Source organism: Anser cygnoides, chromosome 15 (genome assembly GCF_040182565.1).
Source record: "Anser cygnoides isolate HZ-2024a breed goose chromosome 15, Taihu_goose_T2T_genome, whole genome shotgun sequence".
NCBI classification, from domain to species: Eukaryota; Metazoa; Chordata; class Aves; order Anseriformes; family Anatidae; genus Anser; species Anser cygnoides.
Window position 1 is genome coordinate 936,451 of NC_089887.1, and position 24,375 is coordinate 960,825.

A 24,375-nucleotide genomic window follows, 5' to 3' on the forward strand; every position below is an offset into this window, starting at 1 on the left:
ATTGCTGGTTTTCCTGTATCCTCTGTGTAATAGGTACAGCTCTCCTTCCAACACGTCAGGCAGCAGCAGCAGACAGGCATGCTAGGCGCTCATTAGACAACATCAGAACAGACATCAGAGCGCCAACACGTCCCCCACGAGCAGTCCTGACCGGGGAGGCGAGCACTGCTAGCTGCAAACAAGCACTTGTCCCAGGCTCTAATTTTTTTGTAGCTTTTCAAAGGACGGCTGCTTGGATAACCTAATGTAGGGCTCCCCCGAGAGCCCTGCACCCTCCACCAGCTCCCCCCCGAGCTGCCCAGCCCGTCCCCGCAGCTGAGCTCGGGCTTTCTTCCGGCACCCCCGAGGCACCCGCAGCATCCCACGAGAGGTCTCGTGAGCGCTGAGGCTCCGGTGAAGGCCGTGCTCCAGCTTCAGCCGCGTGTGCACACGTCAGGACCAGGCAGCTCTGCTGCTCGGGCTCCTGGGCAGGGCGGGCGTCTTACCTGGGAACTCACAAATCACAGCCCCCCCACCAAAAGAAAAAAAAAAAAGCAGAAGGTGTGGAGGTCTCTCAAGGCTGGCAATAAAATAATCACTTTTTTTTTTTTTTTGGGGGGGGGGGGATTTAGGAACAATTCCAAGTGAAAACATGCCAAGGTGCGGACACAGCCCCCGGGACTCCCACCCTGCTGGGCGTTTGTGTGGAGCCCCCAGCCCCTGCCTGCCGGCCTGCAGCGTGCCGCGCACACCTCCCGGGGCACAGCGGCCTTTCTTGGGCTTCAGCCGAGGTAGGAGGAGGGACTGGTAGCCGCAGACAGACCCAGAGGTGGCCCCGGCCCCCGCTGAGCGCAGCAGAGGCAGCAGCGCTGCAGACGGAGCCGGGAGCGGAGGCAGCCCCCAGGCGGGTACCCCCGGTCCCCGAGCGCTGCCCGCCGTGATGGGGAAGCGTCGGCTGCCCAGCGCCGGGACTTCCAGCTCTGGGCAGAGCCTGGGGGCTGCTGAACCCAGACTTAAAACACAAGGGAAAGGAGGGAAAAGGGACTGGAAAGCAACCCCACACTACGATTTGAAATGAGAACGCGTCTGCTTATAATTCAGTACAACTGCTGGGTATTGTTGCTGTCTGTAATTACGCTCTGCTTTTCATCCCTTGAAGTTCAGTTTTCTTCCCACCATTCTTCTGCATTCGGTCGTTTATCCTTCCAGCGAGTAGCTGCTCCTTGGGTCTGTTTTCCCTTAGAGTCACAAGCCTGTGGAAGGCACACTGGGCTGCCCCAGCCTGCAGGACACTCACAGCTGAGCCCTTCAGCCCTGCAGGGCTCCGGTGACGAATACCAGCGCTGCTGGAAGCGGTGCTCATCTCCTGGTTCACCCTTCCTGCCGCCTGCCCAGCCGCTCGGACCGGGGCAGGCGCTGCCCGCAGCCCTGTGAGGCCAGGGCTCCCCTGCCAGGCCCGGGGCAGCAGCGCGGTGGGGATGCTCCACACAGCCACGGAGCCCGAGGGCTTGGAAGGGAGCCCATGTTTGAGGGCTCCTGAAGGGAAAGCAGCTTCTCCGTGACAGCGTTTTGGCAAAAAGCAGTGTTATTTAAATACAACAGTTTCTTCAGTCAAAGTAAATAATAATTAAGTAAACCCAATTAAAATCAGGATCTCTCCGAAATGTTCTCAGGGACATGTGGGTATCCGAGCGCCGTGGCCGATCCCCGGAGCAGGCTGCAGCTGCCTCCCGCCCAGGGGCGACGCAGAGGTGGTTTTCTCACTGCACATTCCCGGGGCCACCTCCCGGCCCCGCTGCACGAAGGAAGCTGACCACAGCCACCGGTGCCCATCTTCCAGCTGCTGGAGAAGCCACCGAGACCCCAGCTTGCGATCAGTCCCACTCTGCTCAACACCCAAACCAGGCCCTTGCCTTCCTCACACCCCGGGGCTGGGAGGGCAGCCCCGCGGCCGCCCTGCCTCTGCGTGGGTGCGAGCTGGAACAGGTTTGCCGGTGGCACAGGGGGGACAGGCGATGGCACAGACACCTGCTGGCTGCGGGCGTCCCAGTGCCTTTGGAAAACCACGAAGCACACACTGCAGCCCGGCACCCCGCTGAGGACACACTAGCAGGAGAGCGGGGCCGTACCCTTCCCTCCTGCACGGCCGCACCGAAGCCGTGCCGCAGCGCGGGGGAGCCGCCAGCCGCCCCCCGTGCCCACGGCCGGGGCTCGGCCCCGTGCAGACGCTCCCCGACCAGCAGCGAGCCTCGGACGCGCTCTGCCAGCCGCCGTGGGGCCCTGGGAACCGTGGGCTGCAGCCAAGCGGCTATTGAGACGACACATTTTCTAATTTTTCCTCCCAGAACATTTCCGTTTTCCTCAACTCTATTTTAAATTGCATCGGGATTGAGAACAGCTGAGAGAGATTTACAGAAATCAGCCGAGACACCCAGGGAGAAATTCTGAGAGCGTCTGAAGGGACCGGGGCACCTCCGGCGCTGCCGGGCTCCGGCGCCGCAGACAAAGGCAGGGAGGCTGCGAGCGAGCACACGTCCGCGAGGCGAGCATTGAGGAGCAGCGTGTATGTCGAACAGGATATAATTATCTCTCTGTGATGACTATTTTTTCAACGTGTCCTCATTTCCCTGCCATCCTTAAAACAATGCAGAGTGTTTTCATCTGCAACACGGAGAATTTCATTTTCTCAGGCATTCTTTTGTCTAAGAGGCTCTCTCCTTTCATCAGCATAATAATAAAACAACAACAAAAAAAAACCAAGCTCTTTCTGAGAATGTCCTTAAAAAGCCCAGGCACTTTGGAGAGATGCCAAGGTGCTTCCTGAGATGCACTCAGGCTCTGTGCGAAGCTGAAAGCTCTCAGCGCAGGACTCCAGGAAGAAAGCCTCCCGACTAATTTGGTCTCTGCTTTGGTTCTCAGCTTGCAGAAAATTGAAGAAGGCTGCTGGCTTGAAAACTACAAACGTCAGATACGTTTTCAGACGTCTTTATTTATTTTCCTGCAAAAAATATCACACCGTGCTTATGCCAACGGCAAGGTAAAAAAAACAAAGAAATCCCCCATCCAGCCGACCCCAACCCAAAGAGCTGCGCGGAGGCTGCCGGAGCCGGCCAACGCCGCGGCCGCCCCAAACCCAGCATCGCTGCTCCAGGCGCCGTGGGCACCGGTGAGCCCCGAGCGAGCCCCGGGCTGCGGGGAGGTGGGCGCTGCTCGCGGGTGTCCGCGGCCATGGGAGCAAGCGGCAGCGCCGCCGCACAAAGACCACCGTGTACGGTTCTTGCATGGCCTCGCCTTTACCAATCAACAATCAGGAAGCATGACAAATAATTGTTTGCAGCTGTCATTAGCTGAAAACAAGGCAAATCTGCATATGCTTAATCTTAATTAGGCAGGCTTGGCAAGGAGCCCTTGCTCGTTGCTACCAAACAACCGTTTCGCTCACAAAAGGGCGACAAAAGCCCAGGCACGCACACAAAATTTGGATGGAAAAAAAAAATGACTGCAAAAGACTAATCCTGCCCGGCCCCGCTGCCCCAAAGGGGGCTCTGGGAGGGGCCGGTGCCCAAGCAGCCTCCACGGCCTCACTACGCGCAAGCCGAGGTAAATTAAAGCTGAGGAATTTACCACTGAATTCATCATGGCTAATTATTCACCTCTCATTTACCTCTCAAACGAGCAGGCACTAACGGTGTTTGTGGAGGCATTTCCCTGAGACGACAAGGAGCTGGGCCCTTTGTGCCTGGTGCTGATGTCAGCCACACCACGCCGGGGCCAGGCACCAGCCGGGGTCCCGCAGCGCACCCCGTGCTGGGGCAGCCTCCTCCTCCTCCCCGGGGACCCCCCGTCCTCTCCCCGGCACTCCCGCGCCTGGCGCAGCACAGCAAGGCTTCTCTTTTCTGGACAGAAGCCGGGTGCTGTGGTGATGGGGCCGGGATGCCACCATCCCGTTCCCATGCCGTTGGATCTGCTGGCACACCGCGTCGTGCCACGTCCCCCTGGCAGGCACCGGGCCATCGCACACCGAGCCGGGGAGGGAAAATCTGCATGAGCACAGGTGCAAAGTGCTGACCTGAACGGGTGCCTGTGCCCATGCGGAGGGCTGGCAGCGCCCGACGCCCCGTGCCCTGGCATCGTGCCCGACGGGACCGCCGGCACGAGGGGGTCCGCAGGGCCAGGGCAGCTGGGTGAGGGCAGAATGAGAAATCAGCCGGGGAGTGCCGAAATGCGCCTCCTGCAAACCACTGCGCTGAGCGGGAACAAAGAGGGTGCCACCGAGCAGCGCTTCGGGAAAATCCACTTGAAATAAGCACAAACCAGCCCGACCCCACACGCCGCTGTCAGCACCTAAACAGACAGGGAGGGCACCGGGGACGCGGGGAACGCGGGGAGGCTGCTGGGGACGCGGGGAGGGCGTTTGGGGCGCAGCCAAACAGGACCAGCCCGGGTGGCTCGGAGCTGCTCTCAGCACCACACAGCTCATCTGCCCATCAGGGTGCCCCAGTCTGAACCTCAGCCGATGAAAAGGTGATGCTGCTATTTAATTTGAAGCATCGGTTTGGGTTGGTTTCATTATGATACTCGCTTTTTTTGTCTGTTTTCTTTTCTTCTCTTGTAACAGAGAAGAGACAACAGTCAATGTGATTAAACATTGCTGGAGAGAAGCGGCAAAATGCACAGGAAGGAGCTGTGCAGTAAACGCCTGGGTTGCCATGGGCTATAGCCAAATATTTAGCATAAAAGCCCAACAAGTTAAATTTTAGACAAAAGCAAGCCTGTTATTTTATAAACTGGTGCACACACGGACAAAGGAAGTGCAAAGTGACTATGCTGGCTTTTGCAGTGCCAAATTTCTTGCTTTATCAATTTACAGCATATTCTACACAGAGGGGAATTAAAATAAGGATGGGAATCATCAAAACATTTCACTTTTAATTGAAATTGACTCCAAGATTATACATTAGGGAAGCTGAATGAAAGACATTATATCCAAGCAAACTACCTTACCTGCTGTCTTTAAGAAAATACCAGCATGTCATCTTGACACAGGAACCCCAGACTTTTATTTGGATCTCTGCAATAGGCTGTGTGCGCGTGCTGCAGGCAGATAGCTAGACAGGAACAGAAAAAAAAATGTAATGAACAGCTTTAGTTCAGCAAAAAGCATAGAGGTTTGAATGTTTAAAGCAGAAACCTCCCAGTGCTTTAAATAACTGTAATTAATGTATTCATCTCGAGCTGTGTCAAAAACTTAAAAGTGACAGATAACAAGAAGCCCACGGCTTTCTCTGTTTAGTATCCAGAAAGAGAGAAACCCATCTGCAGACATTTAAAACATTAAATGTATTTCGGAAGAGACAATGACTGCTTTATTATTGTATTTCGCCCTCGCGTGTAATACATTTTTCAGACAGAGAGGAGCAGATAAAGATAAATGCACATTTCAGGTGTGGCAGAACGTCGCAGATTGCAGCCAGTCTGAAAGACCACAGATGCGATACAGTACGAGCAGTGATAAGAAACTGGTGTAGTCTTCATAAAATATTTCCTATCAAATTATATTTACAAATAATTTGAGCACACTGATGGGGCTGTGGGGGAGGATGGTCTGGACAATAGAAATAGATCTGTGAAACAGAAAGTACTATTTGAAATTCAGAATTGGAAGCACAGACCGCATCCTTTCTGAAGTTCCAGGCTCACAAGCGTTAAATACCTGTCCTTCCCAGGGTAGTGTGGAAATGGGGAAGTCAGAGCTGTGTCTCCTGTTTTTATGTATTTGATTCTCTGACATTATTTCATTAGAAAAGATTTAATCAATATCATTGCTGAAAATTGTAGTACAAAAGAATTAAAACCACAGCTCAGCAGTATTTTGCCCAGGTCCACAAAAACAATTTAAAGTACCGGCTCAGATTCCAACTGAAATGTAAATTGCAACAAAATTCCTAACTTAATCATTTGCAAAGCAAGACTTGGAAAAAAAAATAAGGATCTTACACACACATTTTATAGGCATAAGCATTTTATAGGGCTGCCTCTGCTCAGCGGATTAGAGCAGAATTCGCACGGCTGTACACGTTCCTGTTGTTACGTCCACAGAGGGGTTCTACAAGCACACGAGCTGCTCACCCGCCGCAGTTACGCGGCCGGATGCAGGGCGGGCTGGAGAACTCAGGGAAAAGGAGCTGTGAATGGAAATGGCCCTCGAGTGACCCAAACCCGCAGCTGTGTGTGATTCTTAACTTCAAAACCACTCGTTCTGGGGGATTTTCTCAGCTGCAGACCGTCTGCAACTCCTTTCTTCGGGACATTTTATCTGTGAGCGCGGGGACGGGGAACGCGCTGGTACCTGCAAAGCAGGAGAGGTCTGCCCGTCGTCCTCCGGCTGGGGGAGGCATCCAGGTGCCGCGCTGGGTCTCTGAAATTCACAGTCTGAGTTTGCAAAACCCGCCCCTGTGCATCTGCGGGCCGTGCATTTGTGGGACATCTGCTCAGGCTCTGCTCCGTGCAGGAGCTGCCTGCGCTGGGGGTGGAGGCGCTCAGGTCCAGGCCCCCCCAGCGCCCATGGGCACCGGTCTCACCGTAGGCACCACAAACCCCATGCCCCCGGGGCACCCGTAGCTGCCCTGATGGACAAAGCCCCTTCCCGCTGGCTGAGGTCTTCCTGCCTCCCGTGGGATGTGGGTGCAGGGCAGGACGGGGCTGAGGCACCCAGACCTGTGATGGAAACGGCACCGAAACGTGCACAGCTCTGCAGAGCAGGCGGGGGGCAGAGCTGTGGCCAGGGCTGCCACGTCCCCAGCAGCCCTCCCGCGGGGCTGGGACAAGAGCTTTGCCCCAGGACCTGCTTCTCTGTGCCTCTGCATGGGCCAGCTCCGTCCCTTGCTGCCAGTGCAGCCAGACCCCTCGCAGGCAGCCGGGTCCCTGGGAGCTGGTGCTCGCCCCGTAAAATGCCCCGTGGGCAGCTGGCACCCCTGGCAGACCCCGGACACCTTCCCAGAGCAAGCCCTGGATTAATCATCTTAGACCTGGGGAGCGGTTGGGTCTGTTCCCCGACTGGTCATGAACTTTCCTGCATGTTTGTCAAATAAGTTAATTACTCATCCACCCGCTAAGGCCGCAGCGGAGCTCTGACAGTTGCTAACAGCCCCCCGCCTCGCTCGCTGCCCCTGCCTGCTCGCTGCTTCTCCTGGGCACCTCCCAGACGAGCACGTGCCACCGTGCTGCCGAGGGTCACGGCTGAAATGAGCCCTCTGCCCACCTGGCCGGCAGAGCACCGCATGCTGGCCCCAGAGCTTCCACCCCCCCTTCCCCCCCAGCTCAGCAGCCCCTATTTAATTAGGAAGCCTCCTTCCCCCAAAAGGCATGCTCCATCACCAGCTCACCCAGCATCCCTGCCAGCAGGACTCCTGAGAGCTCAAGGCCTTGATTAGCTCTTCCTTTTAATTAGTCTTCATTCAGAGGTGTTGCCTCCTTCGACCTTGGGCTGTCTTTGCTTTCTTCCCTGCCCTGTTGAGCAGACCCCAGAGCCCCCGCTCCGTCCCCACGGCCCCAGGGCACGGTGCGAGCCCAGCGCTGCCAGACCCGGGCACCCCCTCTCCCTGCAGAGGGGCTGCGGCAAGGACCTGGCGGCATCCCCTGCTGGGGGCCCTCACCATCCGGCCACCAAGTCCACAGACGCTGGTACGAGAGCATCATCCCCAGAGCTCCACCCAAAGCCATTCGGGAGACATTCAGAGAGCAGCAGGACGCCAGGTTCAAGCACCAAAGCTGTGGCACCGCCGGCTGCCGGCTTCAGCCAGCGTTCAGGTCATCCGCTGCAACCAGGGAGTAAGCGGAGGGAGAAGGAAAACCCGCGGATTCTCTGTGCGCTGGCGTCCACCCGCAGCCTGGCCACCAGCAGCGCGCAGCGAGGCGCAGGAACAAACCGCGGGAGGCCGGCGCGCTGCAACCTGCCCTTGCTGCCCCCCGGGCCCGGTGCGGGGGGCAGCCGGCGGGGCTGATTCCCCCAGGAGCAGCCCTGGCCCTGCCCCTCTTCTGGGGGGTTCACAGAGGGGCGCTGTGCTCGCAGGCCCTGCGCTGAGTGGACAGCTAGGCTCACAAGATGATGGTTCTATATTAAAATTCAGGGCAACGATGCAAAAAGTAAATCTCGGTTGATCCCATTTCAATATAAAACCCAATCTAATTTAAATGACCCCCATCAGCTTGCTAGGCAAGAACACAAGAAGTAATTTGGCAACCATTTAAGCGCTGTGCTTCCTGCTCGGCATTTACTTGTAAGCTGTTGGGAGCTAAAAAAAGTTCAGCAACAAACACTGCAGTCTGGGAAGGTATCAGGTTGCATACAGAAATTAATAACTATTTCTCCCCTTCCACAAATACCAGTATTTGGTCTAAGATGATGAGCAGGATTAGTTGCATGCCTAATCCCCGTTAGGGTGAAGATCATTACACAGGCAGGAAGGGTACGTGTTGCTTCTGCTATTTAAGAAAACCTAGAGGATACTAAAACATGGCAGTGCCCCCGCCGACAGTGAGATACCTGCGTGGTGACGGCACAGAGGGCTGTGAAGCACCTCAAATCCCTGACTACCCAGATGCCTCTTACCCAGAGTAAATTTCAAGATTTGTTTTGAGGACTCAGATCCTTCTCCGTAATTTATTTTCTGCCAGGGTTTGCCTTTGCAGCTTGCCTGGTACTGAGAACCGACAGCATTTTCTTCGCAGTTTCTCGCAGCTTCCCAGCGTTTCAATGATTCAAACTGCATTACAAGATCTATGAAGCCTGTACGCTAGTTCCCGTTGCTAATTGTGGTAGTTTGGGATTTTGCACCTTAGCATTGCTTTTCAGCGATCCTTTCATTTGTAGACTCAAATTACCTATTCCATTCTTTGCTCTGGGCCAGACTGGATATGCCCAACGTGTTTGTCTAACCACTCCATCTCTTCGAAGGGAAGAACCCGTACGCTTCTAACAGCATCTCGGCTCCTACACTTCTATGGCTGTTTCCCATCAGACAATACAACCAATGCAAACAACCGACAAAACACCCACCACTCTCTTCGTAATCACACCTAAGAAAGCATTTTGAATCAGGAAAATATGGTTGGTAGAAGCTGTCAAGAACTCAGCTACCACAGCGATCCCAGTGCCAAGGTCAGCACCTGGCCCTGCTGATGGCAGCCTGCCCTGCTCTCCGGACAGAGATCCTGCAGGCTCTGGCAGCATCCAGCCCCTTGCTATTTGTACTGAACATCCGTATTAAAGTCAAGCCTCAATTCTCCTTCCTGCACCTTATGCGTAATGCTGCTATGTCAGAAGCCAGAACTCATCCCTACCCTCACACGTGTCCCACAGCCTCTTGGCTACAGCGATGCAGTCCCGCTGGTGCTCCCTTAGGTCTGCGAGTCTCCTCAGTTTTGGAGGTGTAAGGAACGATACAGGCGTGAAAGCCTCAGGCTGAGGGTATGAACTCTGCACCTCCAACTGGCTGGGCAAGTCCAACAGTTACAAGGCATTATATGAATCAAGGGGCCAAGCACCACCTTCGTTTCCCACAGACGTGTTCCAATACAAAGCAGCTGCAACTCCGTTTTTCAAGGAGCCCGTGTGCATTTAGATGTGCTCGAGTCCTCACACATAATGACATACGAGCACAGAAGTGTGGCACAGAGCCCAGGCAGGAAGTTTTTCTAGATCTGCACAAGAGCTTGAGTTTCCAAACCTTGCTCTCAAACAGACTTTAAGGAGAAGGGACCGGGTTTGATTCTTCGGTTTGCTAATGACTATTCTTCACCCTGTTACCTCCTGTGTTAACACACTACCAAATGTTCAGCCAAATCCGGATTGGTATTACAGTAAATATTTAAATACATTCCAATTCTTTTCTCCTGTGAAGCTAGGGACAAGGCTTGCTCCTCAGCCACCCAAGACGTAACACCCTCCCTCAGAGCACACAGAAAGCACCTTGACTAGTAGCCTTCGCATTCAAGCACCATCTGAACGTTGTTTAACGTGCTCTGTTCTTTAACCCGTGACCCTCATATTTTACTAAACTCATACGCTGTTTAGTTAACCACTGCTGTTTCACCCATTATTTACTCTCATTAAATAATGAATATAGCTTCCACTTCTCGGCCTTTACTTTTAACATGCACGAGTTATTAGGGGTTCTAACTAAAACTCATTTTGAGTCCTAGGCTTCTTAATTTTACCTCTACCAATGCATGACATTACTTTATCCTGCACCTAAAGCCCTTGTCTTTTTCACACATTTCCTTTATTTCAAAGGCCTGGATGATAACCTAGTTTGTTGCCTGGTTTGGGGCAGTTTTCTTCTTGGTCATTTACATTTTTCAAACTACTTTCTTTCCTGGGCTTTTCCAGCTTGAGTTGCTACCTATCAGTATGTTCAAACAGCATTCTAACCTATTTAGAATAAATTGAAGAAAGATGAGAGAGATGAGTCCAACAATTCTCTGAAGACACTGGCATAAGGAATTGTGACCATTTTAGAGGACTAGACCACACTTACCGTTAGTAGATGACAAAGCAGTATTGCTTCAGGAATATATTAAATCCACTCAGTCAACAACTGTTTCTTATGTCTGAAGAAGACAGTCAAAACTTATTTTTCTCTGTAAATATGTTTTCCTTCTCCGTGATTAAAAACATCTTGAATGTATTTCACCATGTGAAATCAAATGCATTCCAGGCATATCTACTCTCACACCTAGAGAACACAGTTTGGATACACCCCTTTGCATTACTGTAGGCAACGCGTAAAAGCTTCAGAAATTCAGTCCAAAGACTTCTAAACCTGACTGTAGTAAAAATTACCCATTCAAGCCTGAGCACAGGTACATTTTAGGTACCTTCAGCTCAGAAATCCTAGAAAAAATGTAATCATAAATTCTATGTGCGGTCAGTTAAATCCACAGGAGACTAAAAAATCAGTAACAGTTACAGAGCTCTGAAAAAAATATGGAGAGTTTAACAGAGTATTAAGACAGGCATTGACTACGGCTTTCTCAGCACGTTATATAAAAATACAGCATTTTGCCTGTTTTTATGGAGCTATTTCACAAAGAAACTTCTACATAAGCTTACCAGTTACTCTGACCCTTAATAAGAAAGCACATTAACACATTCCAACTCAAGTAAGAATCCCACTTCACTTAAGAGCTAAATTTTCTGTATTTCATTAGGCCAAAGTATGCTCACAGTGAACAGTGCTAAATACATTTTCTGTTTTCAGTGGCCTCATCATCATGAGCCCAGACTATATAAAAACGGTCAGGCTGAAGCTGCCTAAAATTCCAATACATCTGGTGTTTACTTTGGACAGACACATTTGTTGGACCACACGCAGGAAATGCTAGATGAACACACCATGTCTATTAGCCACTTCTTTTCTTCTGGAAGGAAAGCCTGTGCAGAAAACATCTGAAATTTACCAAGAATGCCTTGGCATGGAGAAGTACAAAGTACTGGAAGCGAATCCAGTACTAGTTCCGCTATTGTTTTTAGCCATCAGAAGGAAAAGATGCTCTATCTCTAACCTGATATTTAAAATGTGAGTCAACCGACTGAAAAGCAGAACGAAGAATTACTTTATTATCTCTGTACTGCTAGATATCCCAGTGACAGTTCCTACAAACAATGCCGATATTCGAACAAAATAATTTCTGCAAGCAGGAAGCCCTGAAACGCTGCTTTAATATCTAGTACTTTTAATTCATTTGGGGCAAATCCCACAGAGAAACAGTGGAGAGCTTTCACTACGAAGTCCAGTTGTTACTGGGATGTTATGCCCTTCATGCACTATGAGATGTATTTATCACCATGCTGGTTTTCCGACAGTTTAGCAACACCCACCACTGCCACCTGTGAAAAGAAAGAAGAAATGACTTCCTTCTTGAAACTACCAAGCTAATTAAATTTGTATTTTCTAGATTTTCTGCCATTGTTCAAACCAGTCTAAAGCAGAAATCTGCCCTTCTAATATTTTTTCTTCTTTTTCCAAATTCATTTTTGGTTATGAGAGGAAATACAGATTACAGGACATGTTAAAATGTATGTGTAAATGTTTGCCAACAAATGGCAACAGCTTTCTAAACAAACTGGAAGAGTGTTGCAATACGACAACTTCCCATATAACATTGTTCTAAAATAGTCAGTACCAGATGTTAACAGTGGCTACATTTCTGGGGCCATATACTTTTTGAAATATAAAAACAAATTCGATGGGGTACATGGAAAAGGGCACCTCTTGGCAAATACCTCCCCACATTGTATCAGTGCAAAAGATTTCAAGTTCAAGCAGTCTTTTCAAAATTACCCCCCCGATACATTATATTTCATACATTAGTTATCAGCAAGCTACTAGTAATTTTTTTTCTGACACTCCTTTCTCTGCTTATGTTCAGCTATCACTGGAAATCTCATCACATGGAATAAAGTTTACTGAAAACTTTTTATTGTAATCAAAAAGTGACATAACAGGGCTGTAATGTATTCTGCAAATCATTCTGCAGATATTTCATAACTGATACCAGCTTCTTCCGCCAGGCAATTAAAAAAAAATTCAAATGTGAAAATTTTCACAGTACAGTAAACTCCACCCAAACTAATTAACGGTGGTTAAAAATAAGATGCCCCAGCAAAACCTTTCATGTTACATGGTCACAACTCACAATTCTGTACAAAATGTTCACTTTTATAAAGCTCTGATGTAAAAATCAAATAATCAAGCAGCAATATTTTAAGTGCAGCACAGGGTCTTTCATGTCATTATTTACAACGCTTGAATTCGTTTACATTTTAACAAAATTTAATACAGATGACTTAGGAATTAAGTCAATTTTTTCTTATCTGTCATTCTATATAGTGACAGATTTAACTTTTTGGTCATCTTTCTCTTTATCTTTGCTCTTCTTTGATTTTTTCTTCTTGTGTTTGTGTTTTTGGCTTTTCTCCAATTCTGATTCATTTCCAGTGTGTTTCTTATGCTTCTTATGTTTTTTGTGTTTCTTGTGCTTCTTCTTCTCTTTCTTCTTTTTCTTTTTCTTGCTGTCTTGACTCTCTCCTGAGCTGGCACTGCTGCTGTGGCTTCGAGTTTGACTCTCTGAAGGGCTTTGACTACGACTGCGGCTAACACTGGGGCTGCTTTGACTTTGACTTCTGCCTGCTTCAGGCTGGTCAACTGTGGCAGGTGCTGCTGTATCCTCTTTAACCTTATCAACAGCTTTTTCTTTCAATTCTTTAGAATTTTTTCCTACAGTTTCCTCATCTTTTGCAGATACATTACTTTCACTGTCACTTTCATTGTAGTCTGGTACAAATGCAGCCTCATCAGTTTCTCGAGTTGGATCAGAAGACAGCCGTGAGGGGTTGCTTACCTGAGGCTTAGGCTTGACACCAGTTTTATCGTTTTGTCCAGTCATGTTTTCTTTTTCATTTTTTGCATCTGGTGATTCTTGTCTCAAAGGTGGCTTATTGCAACCCAACTCTTTTTCTTTATTGCTCTTTATTTCAGACACGTGCTTGTCCTTCTCCTTTTCTTTCTCCTCCTTCTCCTTTTCTTTCTCCCTCTCCTTCTCCTTTTCCTTCTCCCTCTCCTTCTCCTTTTCTTTCTCCTTTTCCTTTTCCTTCTCCTTTTCTTTCTCTCTCTCCTTCTCCTTTTCCTTCTCTCTCTCCTTCTCCCTTTCTCTCTCCTTTTCCTTTTCCTTTTCCTTCTCCTTTTCCTTTTCCTTCTCCTTCTCCTTTTCTTTCTCCCTCTCCTTCTCCTTCTCCTTTTCCTTCTCCTTCTCCTTCTCCTTTTCCTTCTCCCTCTCCTTCTCCTTTTCCTTCTCCCTCTCCTTCTCCTTTTCTTTTTCTTTCTCCCTCTCCTTTTCCTTCTCCTTTTCCTTTTCTTTTTCCTTTTCCTTTTCTTTCTCCTTCTCCTTCTCCTTTTCTTTCTCCTTCTCCTTCTCCTTTTCTTTCTCTTTCTCCTTCTCCTTCTCCTTTTCTTTCTCCTTCTCCTTCTCCTTTTCTTTCTCCTTCTCCTTTTCCTTTTCTTTCTCCTTCTCCTTTTCCTTACCTGAATTTTTATCTAGAGGTTTGTGCTCCTCTAATGAACGCTTGGAATCATGAGTAGTTTTGTGATCTGACTGCTTTCGGTCACGTGGAGGACTGTAGCTGCTCCTTTTGGAATCTCCAGTGCCCTTTTTGGAGGACTCTGCTCGTTCATCTCTTGGTTTACTTTTTTGTCCTGATGTAGATTCTCTGTTTCGAGAAGGGGAGTCTTTTCTCCTTGCTAATTCACTTTTTTCATCCCTACGCTTGGAACTAGAATGCTCTCTGTTGCTATCATGGTCAGATTTTTTGTCTCGGTTAGGAGTAAAGTCTTTAGCAGTGGATCCACGGCCAGAATCATGTTTGTCTGAAGATCTACCATCTTTGGAAGATTGAGAAATATTTTTTCCATTTCCTTGTTCAGTTGCACGTTCTGAGTGGTCTTTTTCTGGCTGAACACTGCTCTTTCTCTTCTCAGAAGCATCCTTGTCTGACAGAGAATGATCTCGCTCTTTGGTTTTCCCTTTTTCATTTGACATCGAACTTTTTGAACTTTTTGCATCATGCTGGGAGCTTTCATAACTCAACTCTTTTGTAGTTTTCTGTGTTTTCTCCAAAAGCTCAGTCTCTTTTTCGTTGTGTTTTACAGGATTTGAAGGCTTACTACTCACATTTTTTACTACACTAGCAGGTTTTCCTATGTTTGAAGGAGGCTGGGTAGATTTAATGTCTTCCTCTTCAGACTCAAAGTCATCCTTATCCCACTTCGACTGAGGAACCTGGATCATAATAATGACATCTTCAGCAGGAGCAGTTATATCATTATTATACTCCTCCATTGTCTTGATGACAGTTCGTTTTGTATCTGGCTTCTCTTCAGACTTTCTAACAGGGCTTCCTCCAGTAGAACTTGTACTAAGAAGAAAAAAAACATACATTAATAAGGCGGTAGAGATGCAAGCACAGCTGTCTTTTATAGTATTTTATAAAATGGCCTTTGTTTCACTCATAAATCTTCAATATTTTTTTCAAAAGATATTCAACAAAGGAGCAGATGAAAAAGGATGAGTCCACTGGCTAAGATTATGAGCAATCAATTAATTTAGTATCTTCCTACTATGCATTTAATTAACTAAGACATGAGATTATCAGATTGGGGACTGTCTGATCTGGTAATTCCTTGATGTCCTATTTCTATCAATAGTAGATAAATTAGATATATATTCTTGTTTCGACAAGTAAGCAAGCAATTAAGGAGCAATTAGGGGCTCAAAGCAGTACAGTGTATTGGCAACCAAGATGCTACTTCTGCAAGTTATAATTTCATGTCACTCTAACAGAAGAAGACAGCTACAGTACCTTGCAATTTTTAAAATACAAAACATTGCACTGTACAGACATATCTGTTATCCTTGCCTTTAGCATTAAGCTGAAGACAAGACAGAAAGGACACCACGAAGAGGCAATGTGTAGCAGTATTCAAAAGGGTAATGATTAAGAGGGAAAAAAAGACCCAGGAGTAAGGGTCAACCATATCACCCATGAATTAAGCTCATAAGCTTTCCGTTCACTACAGACTGCTTGTTTGCTCCCACCAAATTTGATCTGAACCCAAGTACAATTTAACTGAAAAGCTCAACGATGACTCACTCACTCACTGAGCAGGGATTTTGTTTTTCCTTTCATTAGTTATCAGAAGGACGTTATATTTTAGAGGGGAAGAAGGGAGAAAGCACAGGAAAAGAAACGATTAGGTACCTGGTATAATCTACAAGAGTTGAACCAGATCCATCAGCTGCTGTTACTTTTCTTCTCGCTTTTCCTTTCACTTTTTCTTGTTTAACTTTGCTGCTGCTTGGCTCAGCTTTCTCGACAGGTTCTTTCACAGGTGGCACATTTTCTCCACTCACAATCTTTTTGCCAGTTTCTCGGTTAAGTTTAATCTTTTTTGCAGGAGTGGTAAGAAAAGCAGATTTATCCTTTTCTGGAGTTCTCTCTCCTTTTTCACCATCAGGTTCAGTTTTTCCCTTTGGTGATGTTTTTGATTCAGCACTTTCTGGTTTAGAGGCCTTTATCGAAGTTGCTTCGTGTTCTTTATCAACCTTTTCATCTGCTTTTCTTTTTCTTTTTTCAGCTTTTGCATCAGAAGGTTTGCCTTTTTCAACAGTTTTTTTTGACTTGTCCTCTTTGTTGGAGGGTTTCTCTGACTTGATTTCTTTTGTATGGTCCTTCTTTGTCTTTTCTTCCTTGGCTGGTCTGGTTTCCGGGTGATCCTTTGTCACTTTTGGATGAACTTTCCGTGGTGTACCAGTAGCCTTCTCATCCTTTTGAGAGGAAGACGTTTTAACACTGTCTGCCTTTGGCAACTCTTCCTTCACTTTTTTCACAGGAGGTTCTATTCGAGGTGATTTTTCACGATCGGCGTCCACCTTCTCTTGGGAAGCTTTAGCTGGTTTTATTATATTGTCTTTTTTAGGAGGAGCAGCCACTTCTGCTTTCCGTTTTGCCTTGTCTATTTTTGCTTTTGGCTTATCCTTCTCTTTTTTCTCCTTTTCGGACACTGGTTTGAAAGCAATAGAATCTGCTTCCATAGGTTCATCTCTCACGGGTGTGGCATCATCTCTACTTGGGAGCATGAACAGAGAGTCTGTTTTAACATCTTCTGCTGTACCTGGTTCTCTTGGTTTTCTTGCACTGTCTAACAACTCAGCAGTGGGAAATCCTTCATTCTCATCCCCTTTTCTCCTCTTCCGGTGTTTTTTATGTTTATTTCCTTTGCCATCTCCCAATGGATTTTCAACCTCCTTCTCTTTTGACTTTGTAGGATCTTTTATACCATGGCTCTCTCTTCCAGAAAGTTTTTCAGGGTAATTTCCAGCTATATTACGATTTCTATGGCTCTGCCCACCAGCATAATCCTCCCTACGTCCCCGAGCATATGGCGAATTCTCTCGTCTGGTTCCAGGTGGACCAAACCTATCTGGAGAAAAGTTCTCTCTATTTACTGGAGGTCGAGGTTGAGCACCAACAGCATAGCCCTTGTAGAACTTTTCATACCATTCTCTATAGTTCCTTTCCCATTCTCTGTATCTTTCCTTTTCAAAAGGATCTCTGAAGTCAACAGATCTGCCATAGTAAGCTTTTATATCGTATGGTGGAACTTCTCTGTATCTGTTAAAATACTCCCTTTCTCCTTCCCCTTGCGGTATAGTCCGTTTAGTGGGAGACTGGCCTCTAAATACTGGAGACCTTGATCGAGAATGGTATCTTCTGTATGGAGGTGACCTTGACCTTGAACGGTGATAACCATGTGACCTTGACCTAGAACGATAGTTACGACTCTTCCCTTTGCCTCTTCTTGGATACGGAGGAGATCGCGAGTAGGAACGAGAATGGGAACGACTAAATGATCGAGAGTAGGAGCGGGAGCGGGAAGAACCTGATCTTGACTTGGAGTAGGTATATGAACTTCTAGAGTAAGATGAAGCACTATAGGGAGACTTGGACCTTAAAAAAAACACAACACAAAAAACAAAGAAGAAGTTAATTCAAAACAGTCGCTCTCCCCATTTTTTTTCTCTCAATTCTTTTTTTTCCTCTCCACATGCTTATGTCAAAGCTTCTTTCAGCTGCTGACATAATGCTACTGCAAACTGAAGAACTTGAAAACATGTAAAAGTTTTTGCTTACAAGACGGAACAGTTGCTGCTTTGTTAGTGTAAAAACATACAGGAAGAGTAAAGTCTATTTCCACTCACTTCTATTATATTGACTACCACAGCTATTGATTGATTTAAGGTGGTGTATACTGGCCTCTGCTGGTACACAAATGTACATTTTTTTCACTACTCAGCAACTACAATGCAATGCAAATTGTTTATGATGCAGTAAGATGCAAAAATATGCAAGTCTTAATGGCTACAGTGCAGTACCAAGTATCAAGAAAATACGAGTTTGTCTGAAGACAGTAAAGCTCAATTCTAAAATGCCAGCTTAGACAATTTAACTTCACTGCTTATTTGGCAATCTGTACAGGATACATAATACTTTGTACTGCAACATTACATGCCGTAAAATTTAATAAACTTCTAGCCAGAAGTCCTAGCAAAATTTTGCACATATTTCTAGTTCTAGCCAAGGCAAGTGACCTCATTTCAAGTAAAACGATATGTAAAAGCTTTTAAACAGCTTCTAGTAATATTATGAATCAATGCCATTACTCTTAATAAAGATATTGAGAACATTACTAATAGACATTCAGACTATTAGTAACAAACATTACTAATAGTTATTCAGGCTGCTGCCCAAGTGAATTTTTGGGATAGAAAATGCAAACTATCCTGAGTATTTTCCTTGACAAGTTTTTCTTTTGTTAATTTTTAAAGAACTATTTCACGTTAATCTGCACATACTCATTAGCATCATTCTTCCTCTGAAAGTCCTTCAACAATTTAAGAATTCATTATAAACACGTCTGATCTTTTAAGTCCTAAGAAAAATTTAACAATGTAAACAAGATACTAGCGCAAGCCACCAGTTTGCAGTCCAGGTTAAAATCTCTCCGTGTATCCATATAAGATAGACAAAAGAGGAAACGAAGACAATTTCTCTCACCTATCTCCTCCAAAGTGCACTGAAGTAATGGTTACAATCAGAATAGGGAGACAGAGAACATCTAGCAACTACACTTATTCATTTTTTGGCCTCCTCAAGGTTGTCAGGAGGTGAAGGATGGTTATAGAGATGCTTTAGTAAGAGACACCTGCTTCTTAATAACTGCTGCCAAATGATAACTATCAGTCAACTGCAAGCTCTGCTATATCTGAGCTACGTAGGAAACTCCTGTCACTGCTAATCCCTTGAATTATCCAATCCATCTAAAGATAGTGAGGTGGAGTGGAACTCCTCCTGATTCTTCTAGACAATCTGCTTCTCCATTACGGACATGTAAAGCAGTTACCTGGAAAACGAACGCCTACGCTCCTTTTGAATCTTTTTATATTCCATCAATTCCTTAGCAAAATCATTTGTAAACTCATCAAGTTTGGACTTTTTCTTTTCCCTGTTAAAATAAGTTTGACCTTTATTACAATTATAGTTTGACCTTTATTACAAAAAGACATCAAGAAACAAAACATGGCCAATATGAGAAAATGTATACTGCATGCAAATGCAAAAGGTGAACATCCTATTTATGCAAAAACAGTTTAGAATTCCTACGAGTTTTAGGGAAAGTTTTAGAGTTACATTTGTCTTTAGTTTTGCATGTTTACCATCCACAATGAAAATGTATATTGGAAAAAAATGTTCTATATGTAACTTTTGCTTATGTCAGACGCACTTTAGTGTAACTGCAGCCCGATATGCTATTGAAATACAAAAATGAAAAACAACACAACTTCATTGAGCCAAATACTTACTCCTCTTTAAGTCTCCGTTGTTCTCTGTAAAACTCCTCCCTAGATAAAGGAGGTGCTTGTGTCGTTGGGATGGTATTTGAATGAGCCGTTGGTACTGCTGTTGGTACCCAAGCTGATGACATGTTTGCAGGAGCTGGGGGATATCCTGGAGGGGGGACAGTGTACCCAGCTGATGGAGGCTGACCAGGTGGAAACTGAGGAGGAAACTGTGGTGGCGGTACCCCCGGTGGAAGAGGAAGTGCATGGGGAGGTGGAGGATACAAGGGAGGTGGAGGCACAGGCACAAAGACTGGTGCTGATGCTGGCAGTGTTGGGGCCTGAGTCCTTTGTGTACGTTCACTATGCGGGCGTCCTCGATTTGAACTTCTAAAGAAACCCAAAAACATGTGTCACTGTTTGTTACACTCTGCCCTGATTTTAAAGAGGAAAGCGAATGGAAGCAGGAGAACAGTGGGGAGTACTTCCTGAACTTAAGTGTTTTTCTCCCTGCTTTCTGTTCACTTGAGTCTACACACATTTCTTGATCCTCATACTTGCTTTCCACATTCTCACCCCCAACAGTTCCCCCAGTCTTCTCTGCTTATACTCAGCTTTGCAACTGTGGATGGAGGCTGCCTACGCTTAAAGAAGACTCCTATTTCACAAGTGCCAAGTGCCCACCGCTCCTCTGCCACTCCTTGACATACTTAATACTTCACACTTCTGATCTTCAAAGTACTGCACAAATATTAACTAATCTTCTCTTGAACTTCTTTTTAACATCTTCCACATAGGCTTCCTATGTTGTTGCCTCATGATGATGCATTTGGCCTGTTCTTGTCCCTGAATTGTTGTTATTTTCTTGCTTACTGAATTTGAGATTTTAGATAATCTGTGAGATGGATCCTTGTTTTTGTTTTAAGATTTTATAAAGGTTACGCACACTTACAATCTATCTATAACAAATGTATACCAGAGCGAAGGACAAACTTGTTGCTACGATTAATAAATAAAACAGACTCCTCTCTCTCCAAGTAAGAGAAAGCAGCTTGCCTGTTTGAGAGGCCTAAACTGAAGAAACTCCAGCTTGTCATAAAATCAGAGCATTGACTTTTCCAACAATTTGCTCAGTCAGTATCAACTAAATTGTTAAAAAATAATGTTGGAGGCCAAATTCTATTGCGAAATCAATTTTGTCAGCCATATTCAGCCAGTAATCAAAAGGGTGGCTTTCCATCTGATCCTTTAATTATATTTAACTTGTTCATATAGTTACAGTTTCCTGAAAAAGTATTAATTTTTCAGAGTCCTCTTCAATTATGCACTGGAGTTTTCTTTTAAATAGTCTTACTGGAAGCACAGATCCCCCTCTTGTTAGAGCTAATTCAAATAAAATCATTTAAAAATTAATTACCACTTACATTCTCCACAACTATCTGTACATACTTATTTCATTATTAAACAGCTGTTGTATAAGTTATGTGACACTGCCTAATTGAACAGGTTACAAGTGATAATGTATTAATTTCTGTAGAATATACTTACAGTTCCCAACCTGGCCTGCCGCCTGCCGAGCGAATTGTACCGGCTCTCATGGGATGACCTTTTGGATTGGATAGGAAAAAAAATCCCATTCAGTTTATCCGAAAATTTTTTTTTTAAGAGAAATTCTAAAGCTGCGGATATTTACCAGTTGTGGGTATTGATTGTCCTTGTGGGCCCAGAAGACTTTGTAATGCTGGTTGTCTTAGTACAGGAACCTGATAACCCTTGTGAATAAACGCAAACTGTTAGAAATAGGCTCTAACAAAATACAAGAATCACTGCATTTGTTGAAATAAAATTTACCTTTTCTTCCAACAAACTGCTGATTGACAGAGGGGAAGATTTAGAAAGTTCAGCGGCGGTCATCAGAGCAGGAGGTATAACAGCATCTGCATCACTACAGAAAAAAAACCAACAAACCGAATACACCGTTTTGAAATGCTACTTGAAATATAAAGTCAAAGGTAAGAAAAGACTAACTACTGTAAATTGAAAAATGAACTAAAAAATAATCTTCATCAGATTTACAAATATAAAGTTGGTCAATTCCAAATGAAGTACTAAAGTCAGTTTGGACTACTGGTATTTAAAGAGGAAGTTCAACGGCAAACTATTTTATTATGCCAGTTGCAAAGGAAAGGCTTAGAGTATGTATAACCCCCACACTGAAACTCATTTTGGAAGATACAAGAACAAAAATTCTATTAGGAAATATGTTTATGTGCTAGTTCAGAGGCTGCCTTCGAGGTTCTTTTAAATTGTGATTCTTTGTCCTCAAGCTGTCCTCCTGTACAGCTAAGCCTGACAGTCTTCTCGACAGAGCAATTATTTACATTCAAGGCATAAAGTTGAAAGGATATAAACCCTAAATAGTAGTTAATATTTTCAGTATATTTTCATTGAACTTCTTTGGGTTGCAAACTTAGACTTTTATGTTTGTAAATACTTCAAATTTACAACATTTTAAAGAACTATTATCCAAATCTGCACGTGTCACTGACTACATGATCTGTATTACTGATAATGATTCTGACTTATCATAAAAATGATTACAGAACTACTTTAGAAAAAAGTAATGCCAAAACACCCGGTTAGTTCTACCTGTAATTGAACTTGTATACTTTTAATGAAAACACCATCTCCTCAGTAGTAAAGGAAAATTAATACACTCAACCAGAAGGTTTGACGTGATAACTAGATGAATACTTTAGGAACTGATTGTCATTTAAATAAAGGGCTGCTAGGGAAAAAACGTTCCTCTTACAAGGTAAACCTGTACTGAATGACTGATAGGGAATCAAACAAGAAACAATTCTGAGAAAGTCCTTAAATAAAGTACACTTCCAACTTATCAAAGTGTCCTCATTCAAACTAAAAACAAAAAGCAGAACTTCCACAACTATTTGGAACTGTCATTAATGATCCATAAATCACTGAGAAGTTCGAGAGGAAGAATCTAACTTCAGCATTTTGATGTCTTTTACATTTGCGTTGATCTACAGATTTACTTACTGAAAAGGTCCATCTGGCTTTTCAGCGCGGAGAGACAGCGACACTGCTGGAGGGAGATCAGAGACAATGACAGAAGACGGATTTACTGGCAGCGCAGCTGCCACAGGCTGACCAGGGGCCAAAGCAGCAGAATGAGAAGACAGAGAAGCTAATGGAATCATTAGTGGATCTTGCTGTCTGGAAATTGTTGGCCTCATTAGAGGCTGCAGGTTGCGTGTTATTGTTTGTCTCATCAGTGGTGGTGGAGGTGGTGGCGGTGGTGGCGGCTGCTGCTGTTGTTGCTGCTGAATCTTACGGAGTCTTTTGGTGTAGCCAGTTTCATTTTTGAAGTTGTTCACAGCCTATAGGTGGAAAAACATTCACAAAAGTCGTACAAAAATTCAGCAAATGTATGAAAAAAACTTTCCAAGGAGTAAAATTACTTGTGTACTCTTGTAAATGTATTTTTATTTAAAATACTTAACTTCAGTGTTAACACTGAGTCCAAAAGTGAGGCAATCATGTTAAATAACATATTGACCTGAATTTACCTGATTGCCCCTGAGGAGCTGTAAGCTTCTGTATTAATGGATAATATATCTGAAAAGTAAATTTAACCTTACTCAATTTAAAGTTAAATTAGTATTTTCTTCCCCTTCTTTTTTTTTTTCTTTCTTACAAATAGACTTTTCTTATGAATAATGTACGTAAAAGCGATCACGTTACCTGGCGTAAGAACTTGTTGGCAATTAAAGCATCAGGAGACACATCTGTTTGATGACATGTTGGGCATGTATGTTCCTCAGATTCCAGTAATGCTGTTCTGATACCTGTGAATCATTACAATCATCAACATAATTTTTTAGACAAACTAAGAAAATTTTCTGGGCTCTAATCAATTATAAAACCACGTGCGTGATTAATGAGTGAATATGGTCTTGAATTGAGATCATAAAGCTGTAAATGTTCAATAGTTTATGCAGCAAATAACTATACAGTTTTGATATTTCATTACTATAACATTTGAAGCTGCAGAGTAGACTGCTTCTTGCCATTTTGACTAGTCCTTTTCCCCACTACCAGTCAACCAACCATAAGGTTAACAAATAAAACATTTCTAAAAAAAGTTTAGGTTCTAAAGGTTTTAACGAACTCTCCCTAGAAGGTTAAATACCTAACTACCCACTTGTTGCAATCCACAGTAAGAGGGAGTTGAAGTCCACAGTAGTCAGAGTTGGCTATATAATAGTAACATTTTATTTAATGAGAGAAAAGTCTGGAGATAAAGTAAATGCATTCACTATCTAACACCGTAATCACCTGCACAATTTTGTACACTTCCCATACTCCTCTTTCCGCATGTAGAAAGGATTTAACTAAATAGTTAAAAAGAGGAAAAAAGCTTGCTTTTTTTTTTTTTTTTCCTTTTATACCAGAGAAGTCCTTTCTTATTCGGGCTATTCTTAAGCATTAAATAGAGCTAGTAACAAACTAGTCTCGTTAGCTCCTAGTTTTGCTTTCAGGTTTGATGATCTGAATTAACAAACATGGGAGTAATACTTACATTCATCACAGTAACTGTTTCCACAGCAGGGAATAACAACCGCATCTGTCATTATATCTTTACAAATCAGACACAACAACTCATCTGGAATAGGATCATCTTCTTCAGAGGAGGAGGATGGATCCTCTGGCAAGAAAGGAGGCTTCTCTTTCTTTCCTATAGCATAAGCTTCCCTGGGGAGAGAGGAAAAATAAAATAATTTGAAGATGAAGAAATTTTGAAGAAATTGAAGAAATTTGAAGACAACTTTTCCAAGCTTTGGACTTTATCAAAGAATTTTACAATCAGCCTTTTAAAAACATAGGCGTTTAATTCAAAATACTTTTCTACAGTCACAA

The 24,375-nt window shown here is 44.8% G+C and overlaps 1 protein-coding gene across 7 annotated transcripts in view; it reads right to left on the reverse strand.

Moving 5' to 3' along the window:
* Nucleotides 1-10,705: 10,705 nt before the first annotated feature.
* RBBP6 (RB binding protein 6, ubiquitin ligase) overlaps nt 10,706-24,375 on the reverse strand; it is a 33,585-nt gene continuing 19,915 nt past the window's right edge. For 2 of the 7 annotated variants that reach the window (XM_066977343.1, XM_066977342.1), the window contains 10 exons: nt 24,038-24,210; nt 23,200-23,303; nt 22,495-22,835; nt 21,286-21,379; nt 21,128-21,206; nt 20,983-21,040; nt 19,459-19,824; nt 18,999-19,100; nt 15,797-17,545; nt 12,440-14,953 (listed from right to left, as the gene is read on the reverse strand). In XM_066977343.1, coding sequence (XP_066833444.1) covers nt 12,865-14,953; nt 15,797-17,545; nt 18,999-19,100; nt 19,459-19,824; nt 20,983-21,040; nt 21,128-21,206; nt 21,286-21,379; nt 22,495-22,835; nt 23,200-23,303; nt 24,038-24,210 — 5,155 coding nt within the window. In that variant the 3' untranslated portion in view covers nt 12,440-12,864. Of the gene's footprint in view, nt 11,870-12,439; nt 14,954-15,796; nt 17,546-18,998; nt 19,101-19,458; nt 19,825-20,982; nt 21,041-21,127; nt 21,207-21,285; nt 21,380-22,494; nt 22,836-23,199; nt 23,304-24,037; nt 24,211-24,375 lie in introns of those variants that run through there. The other 5 variants (XM_066977348.1, XM_066977344.1, XM_066977347.1 and 2 more) reach the window with 4 other exon arrangements.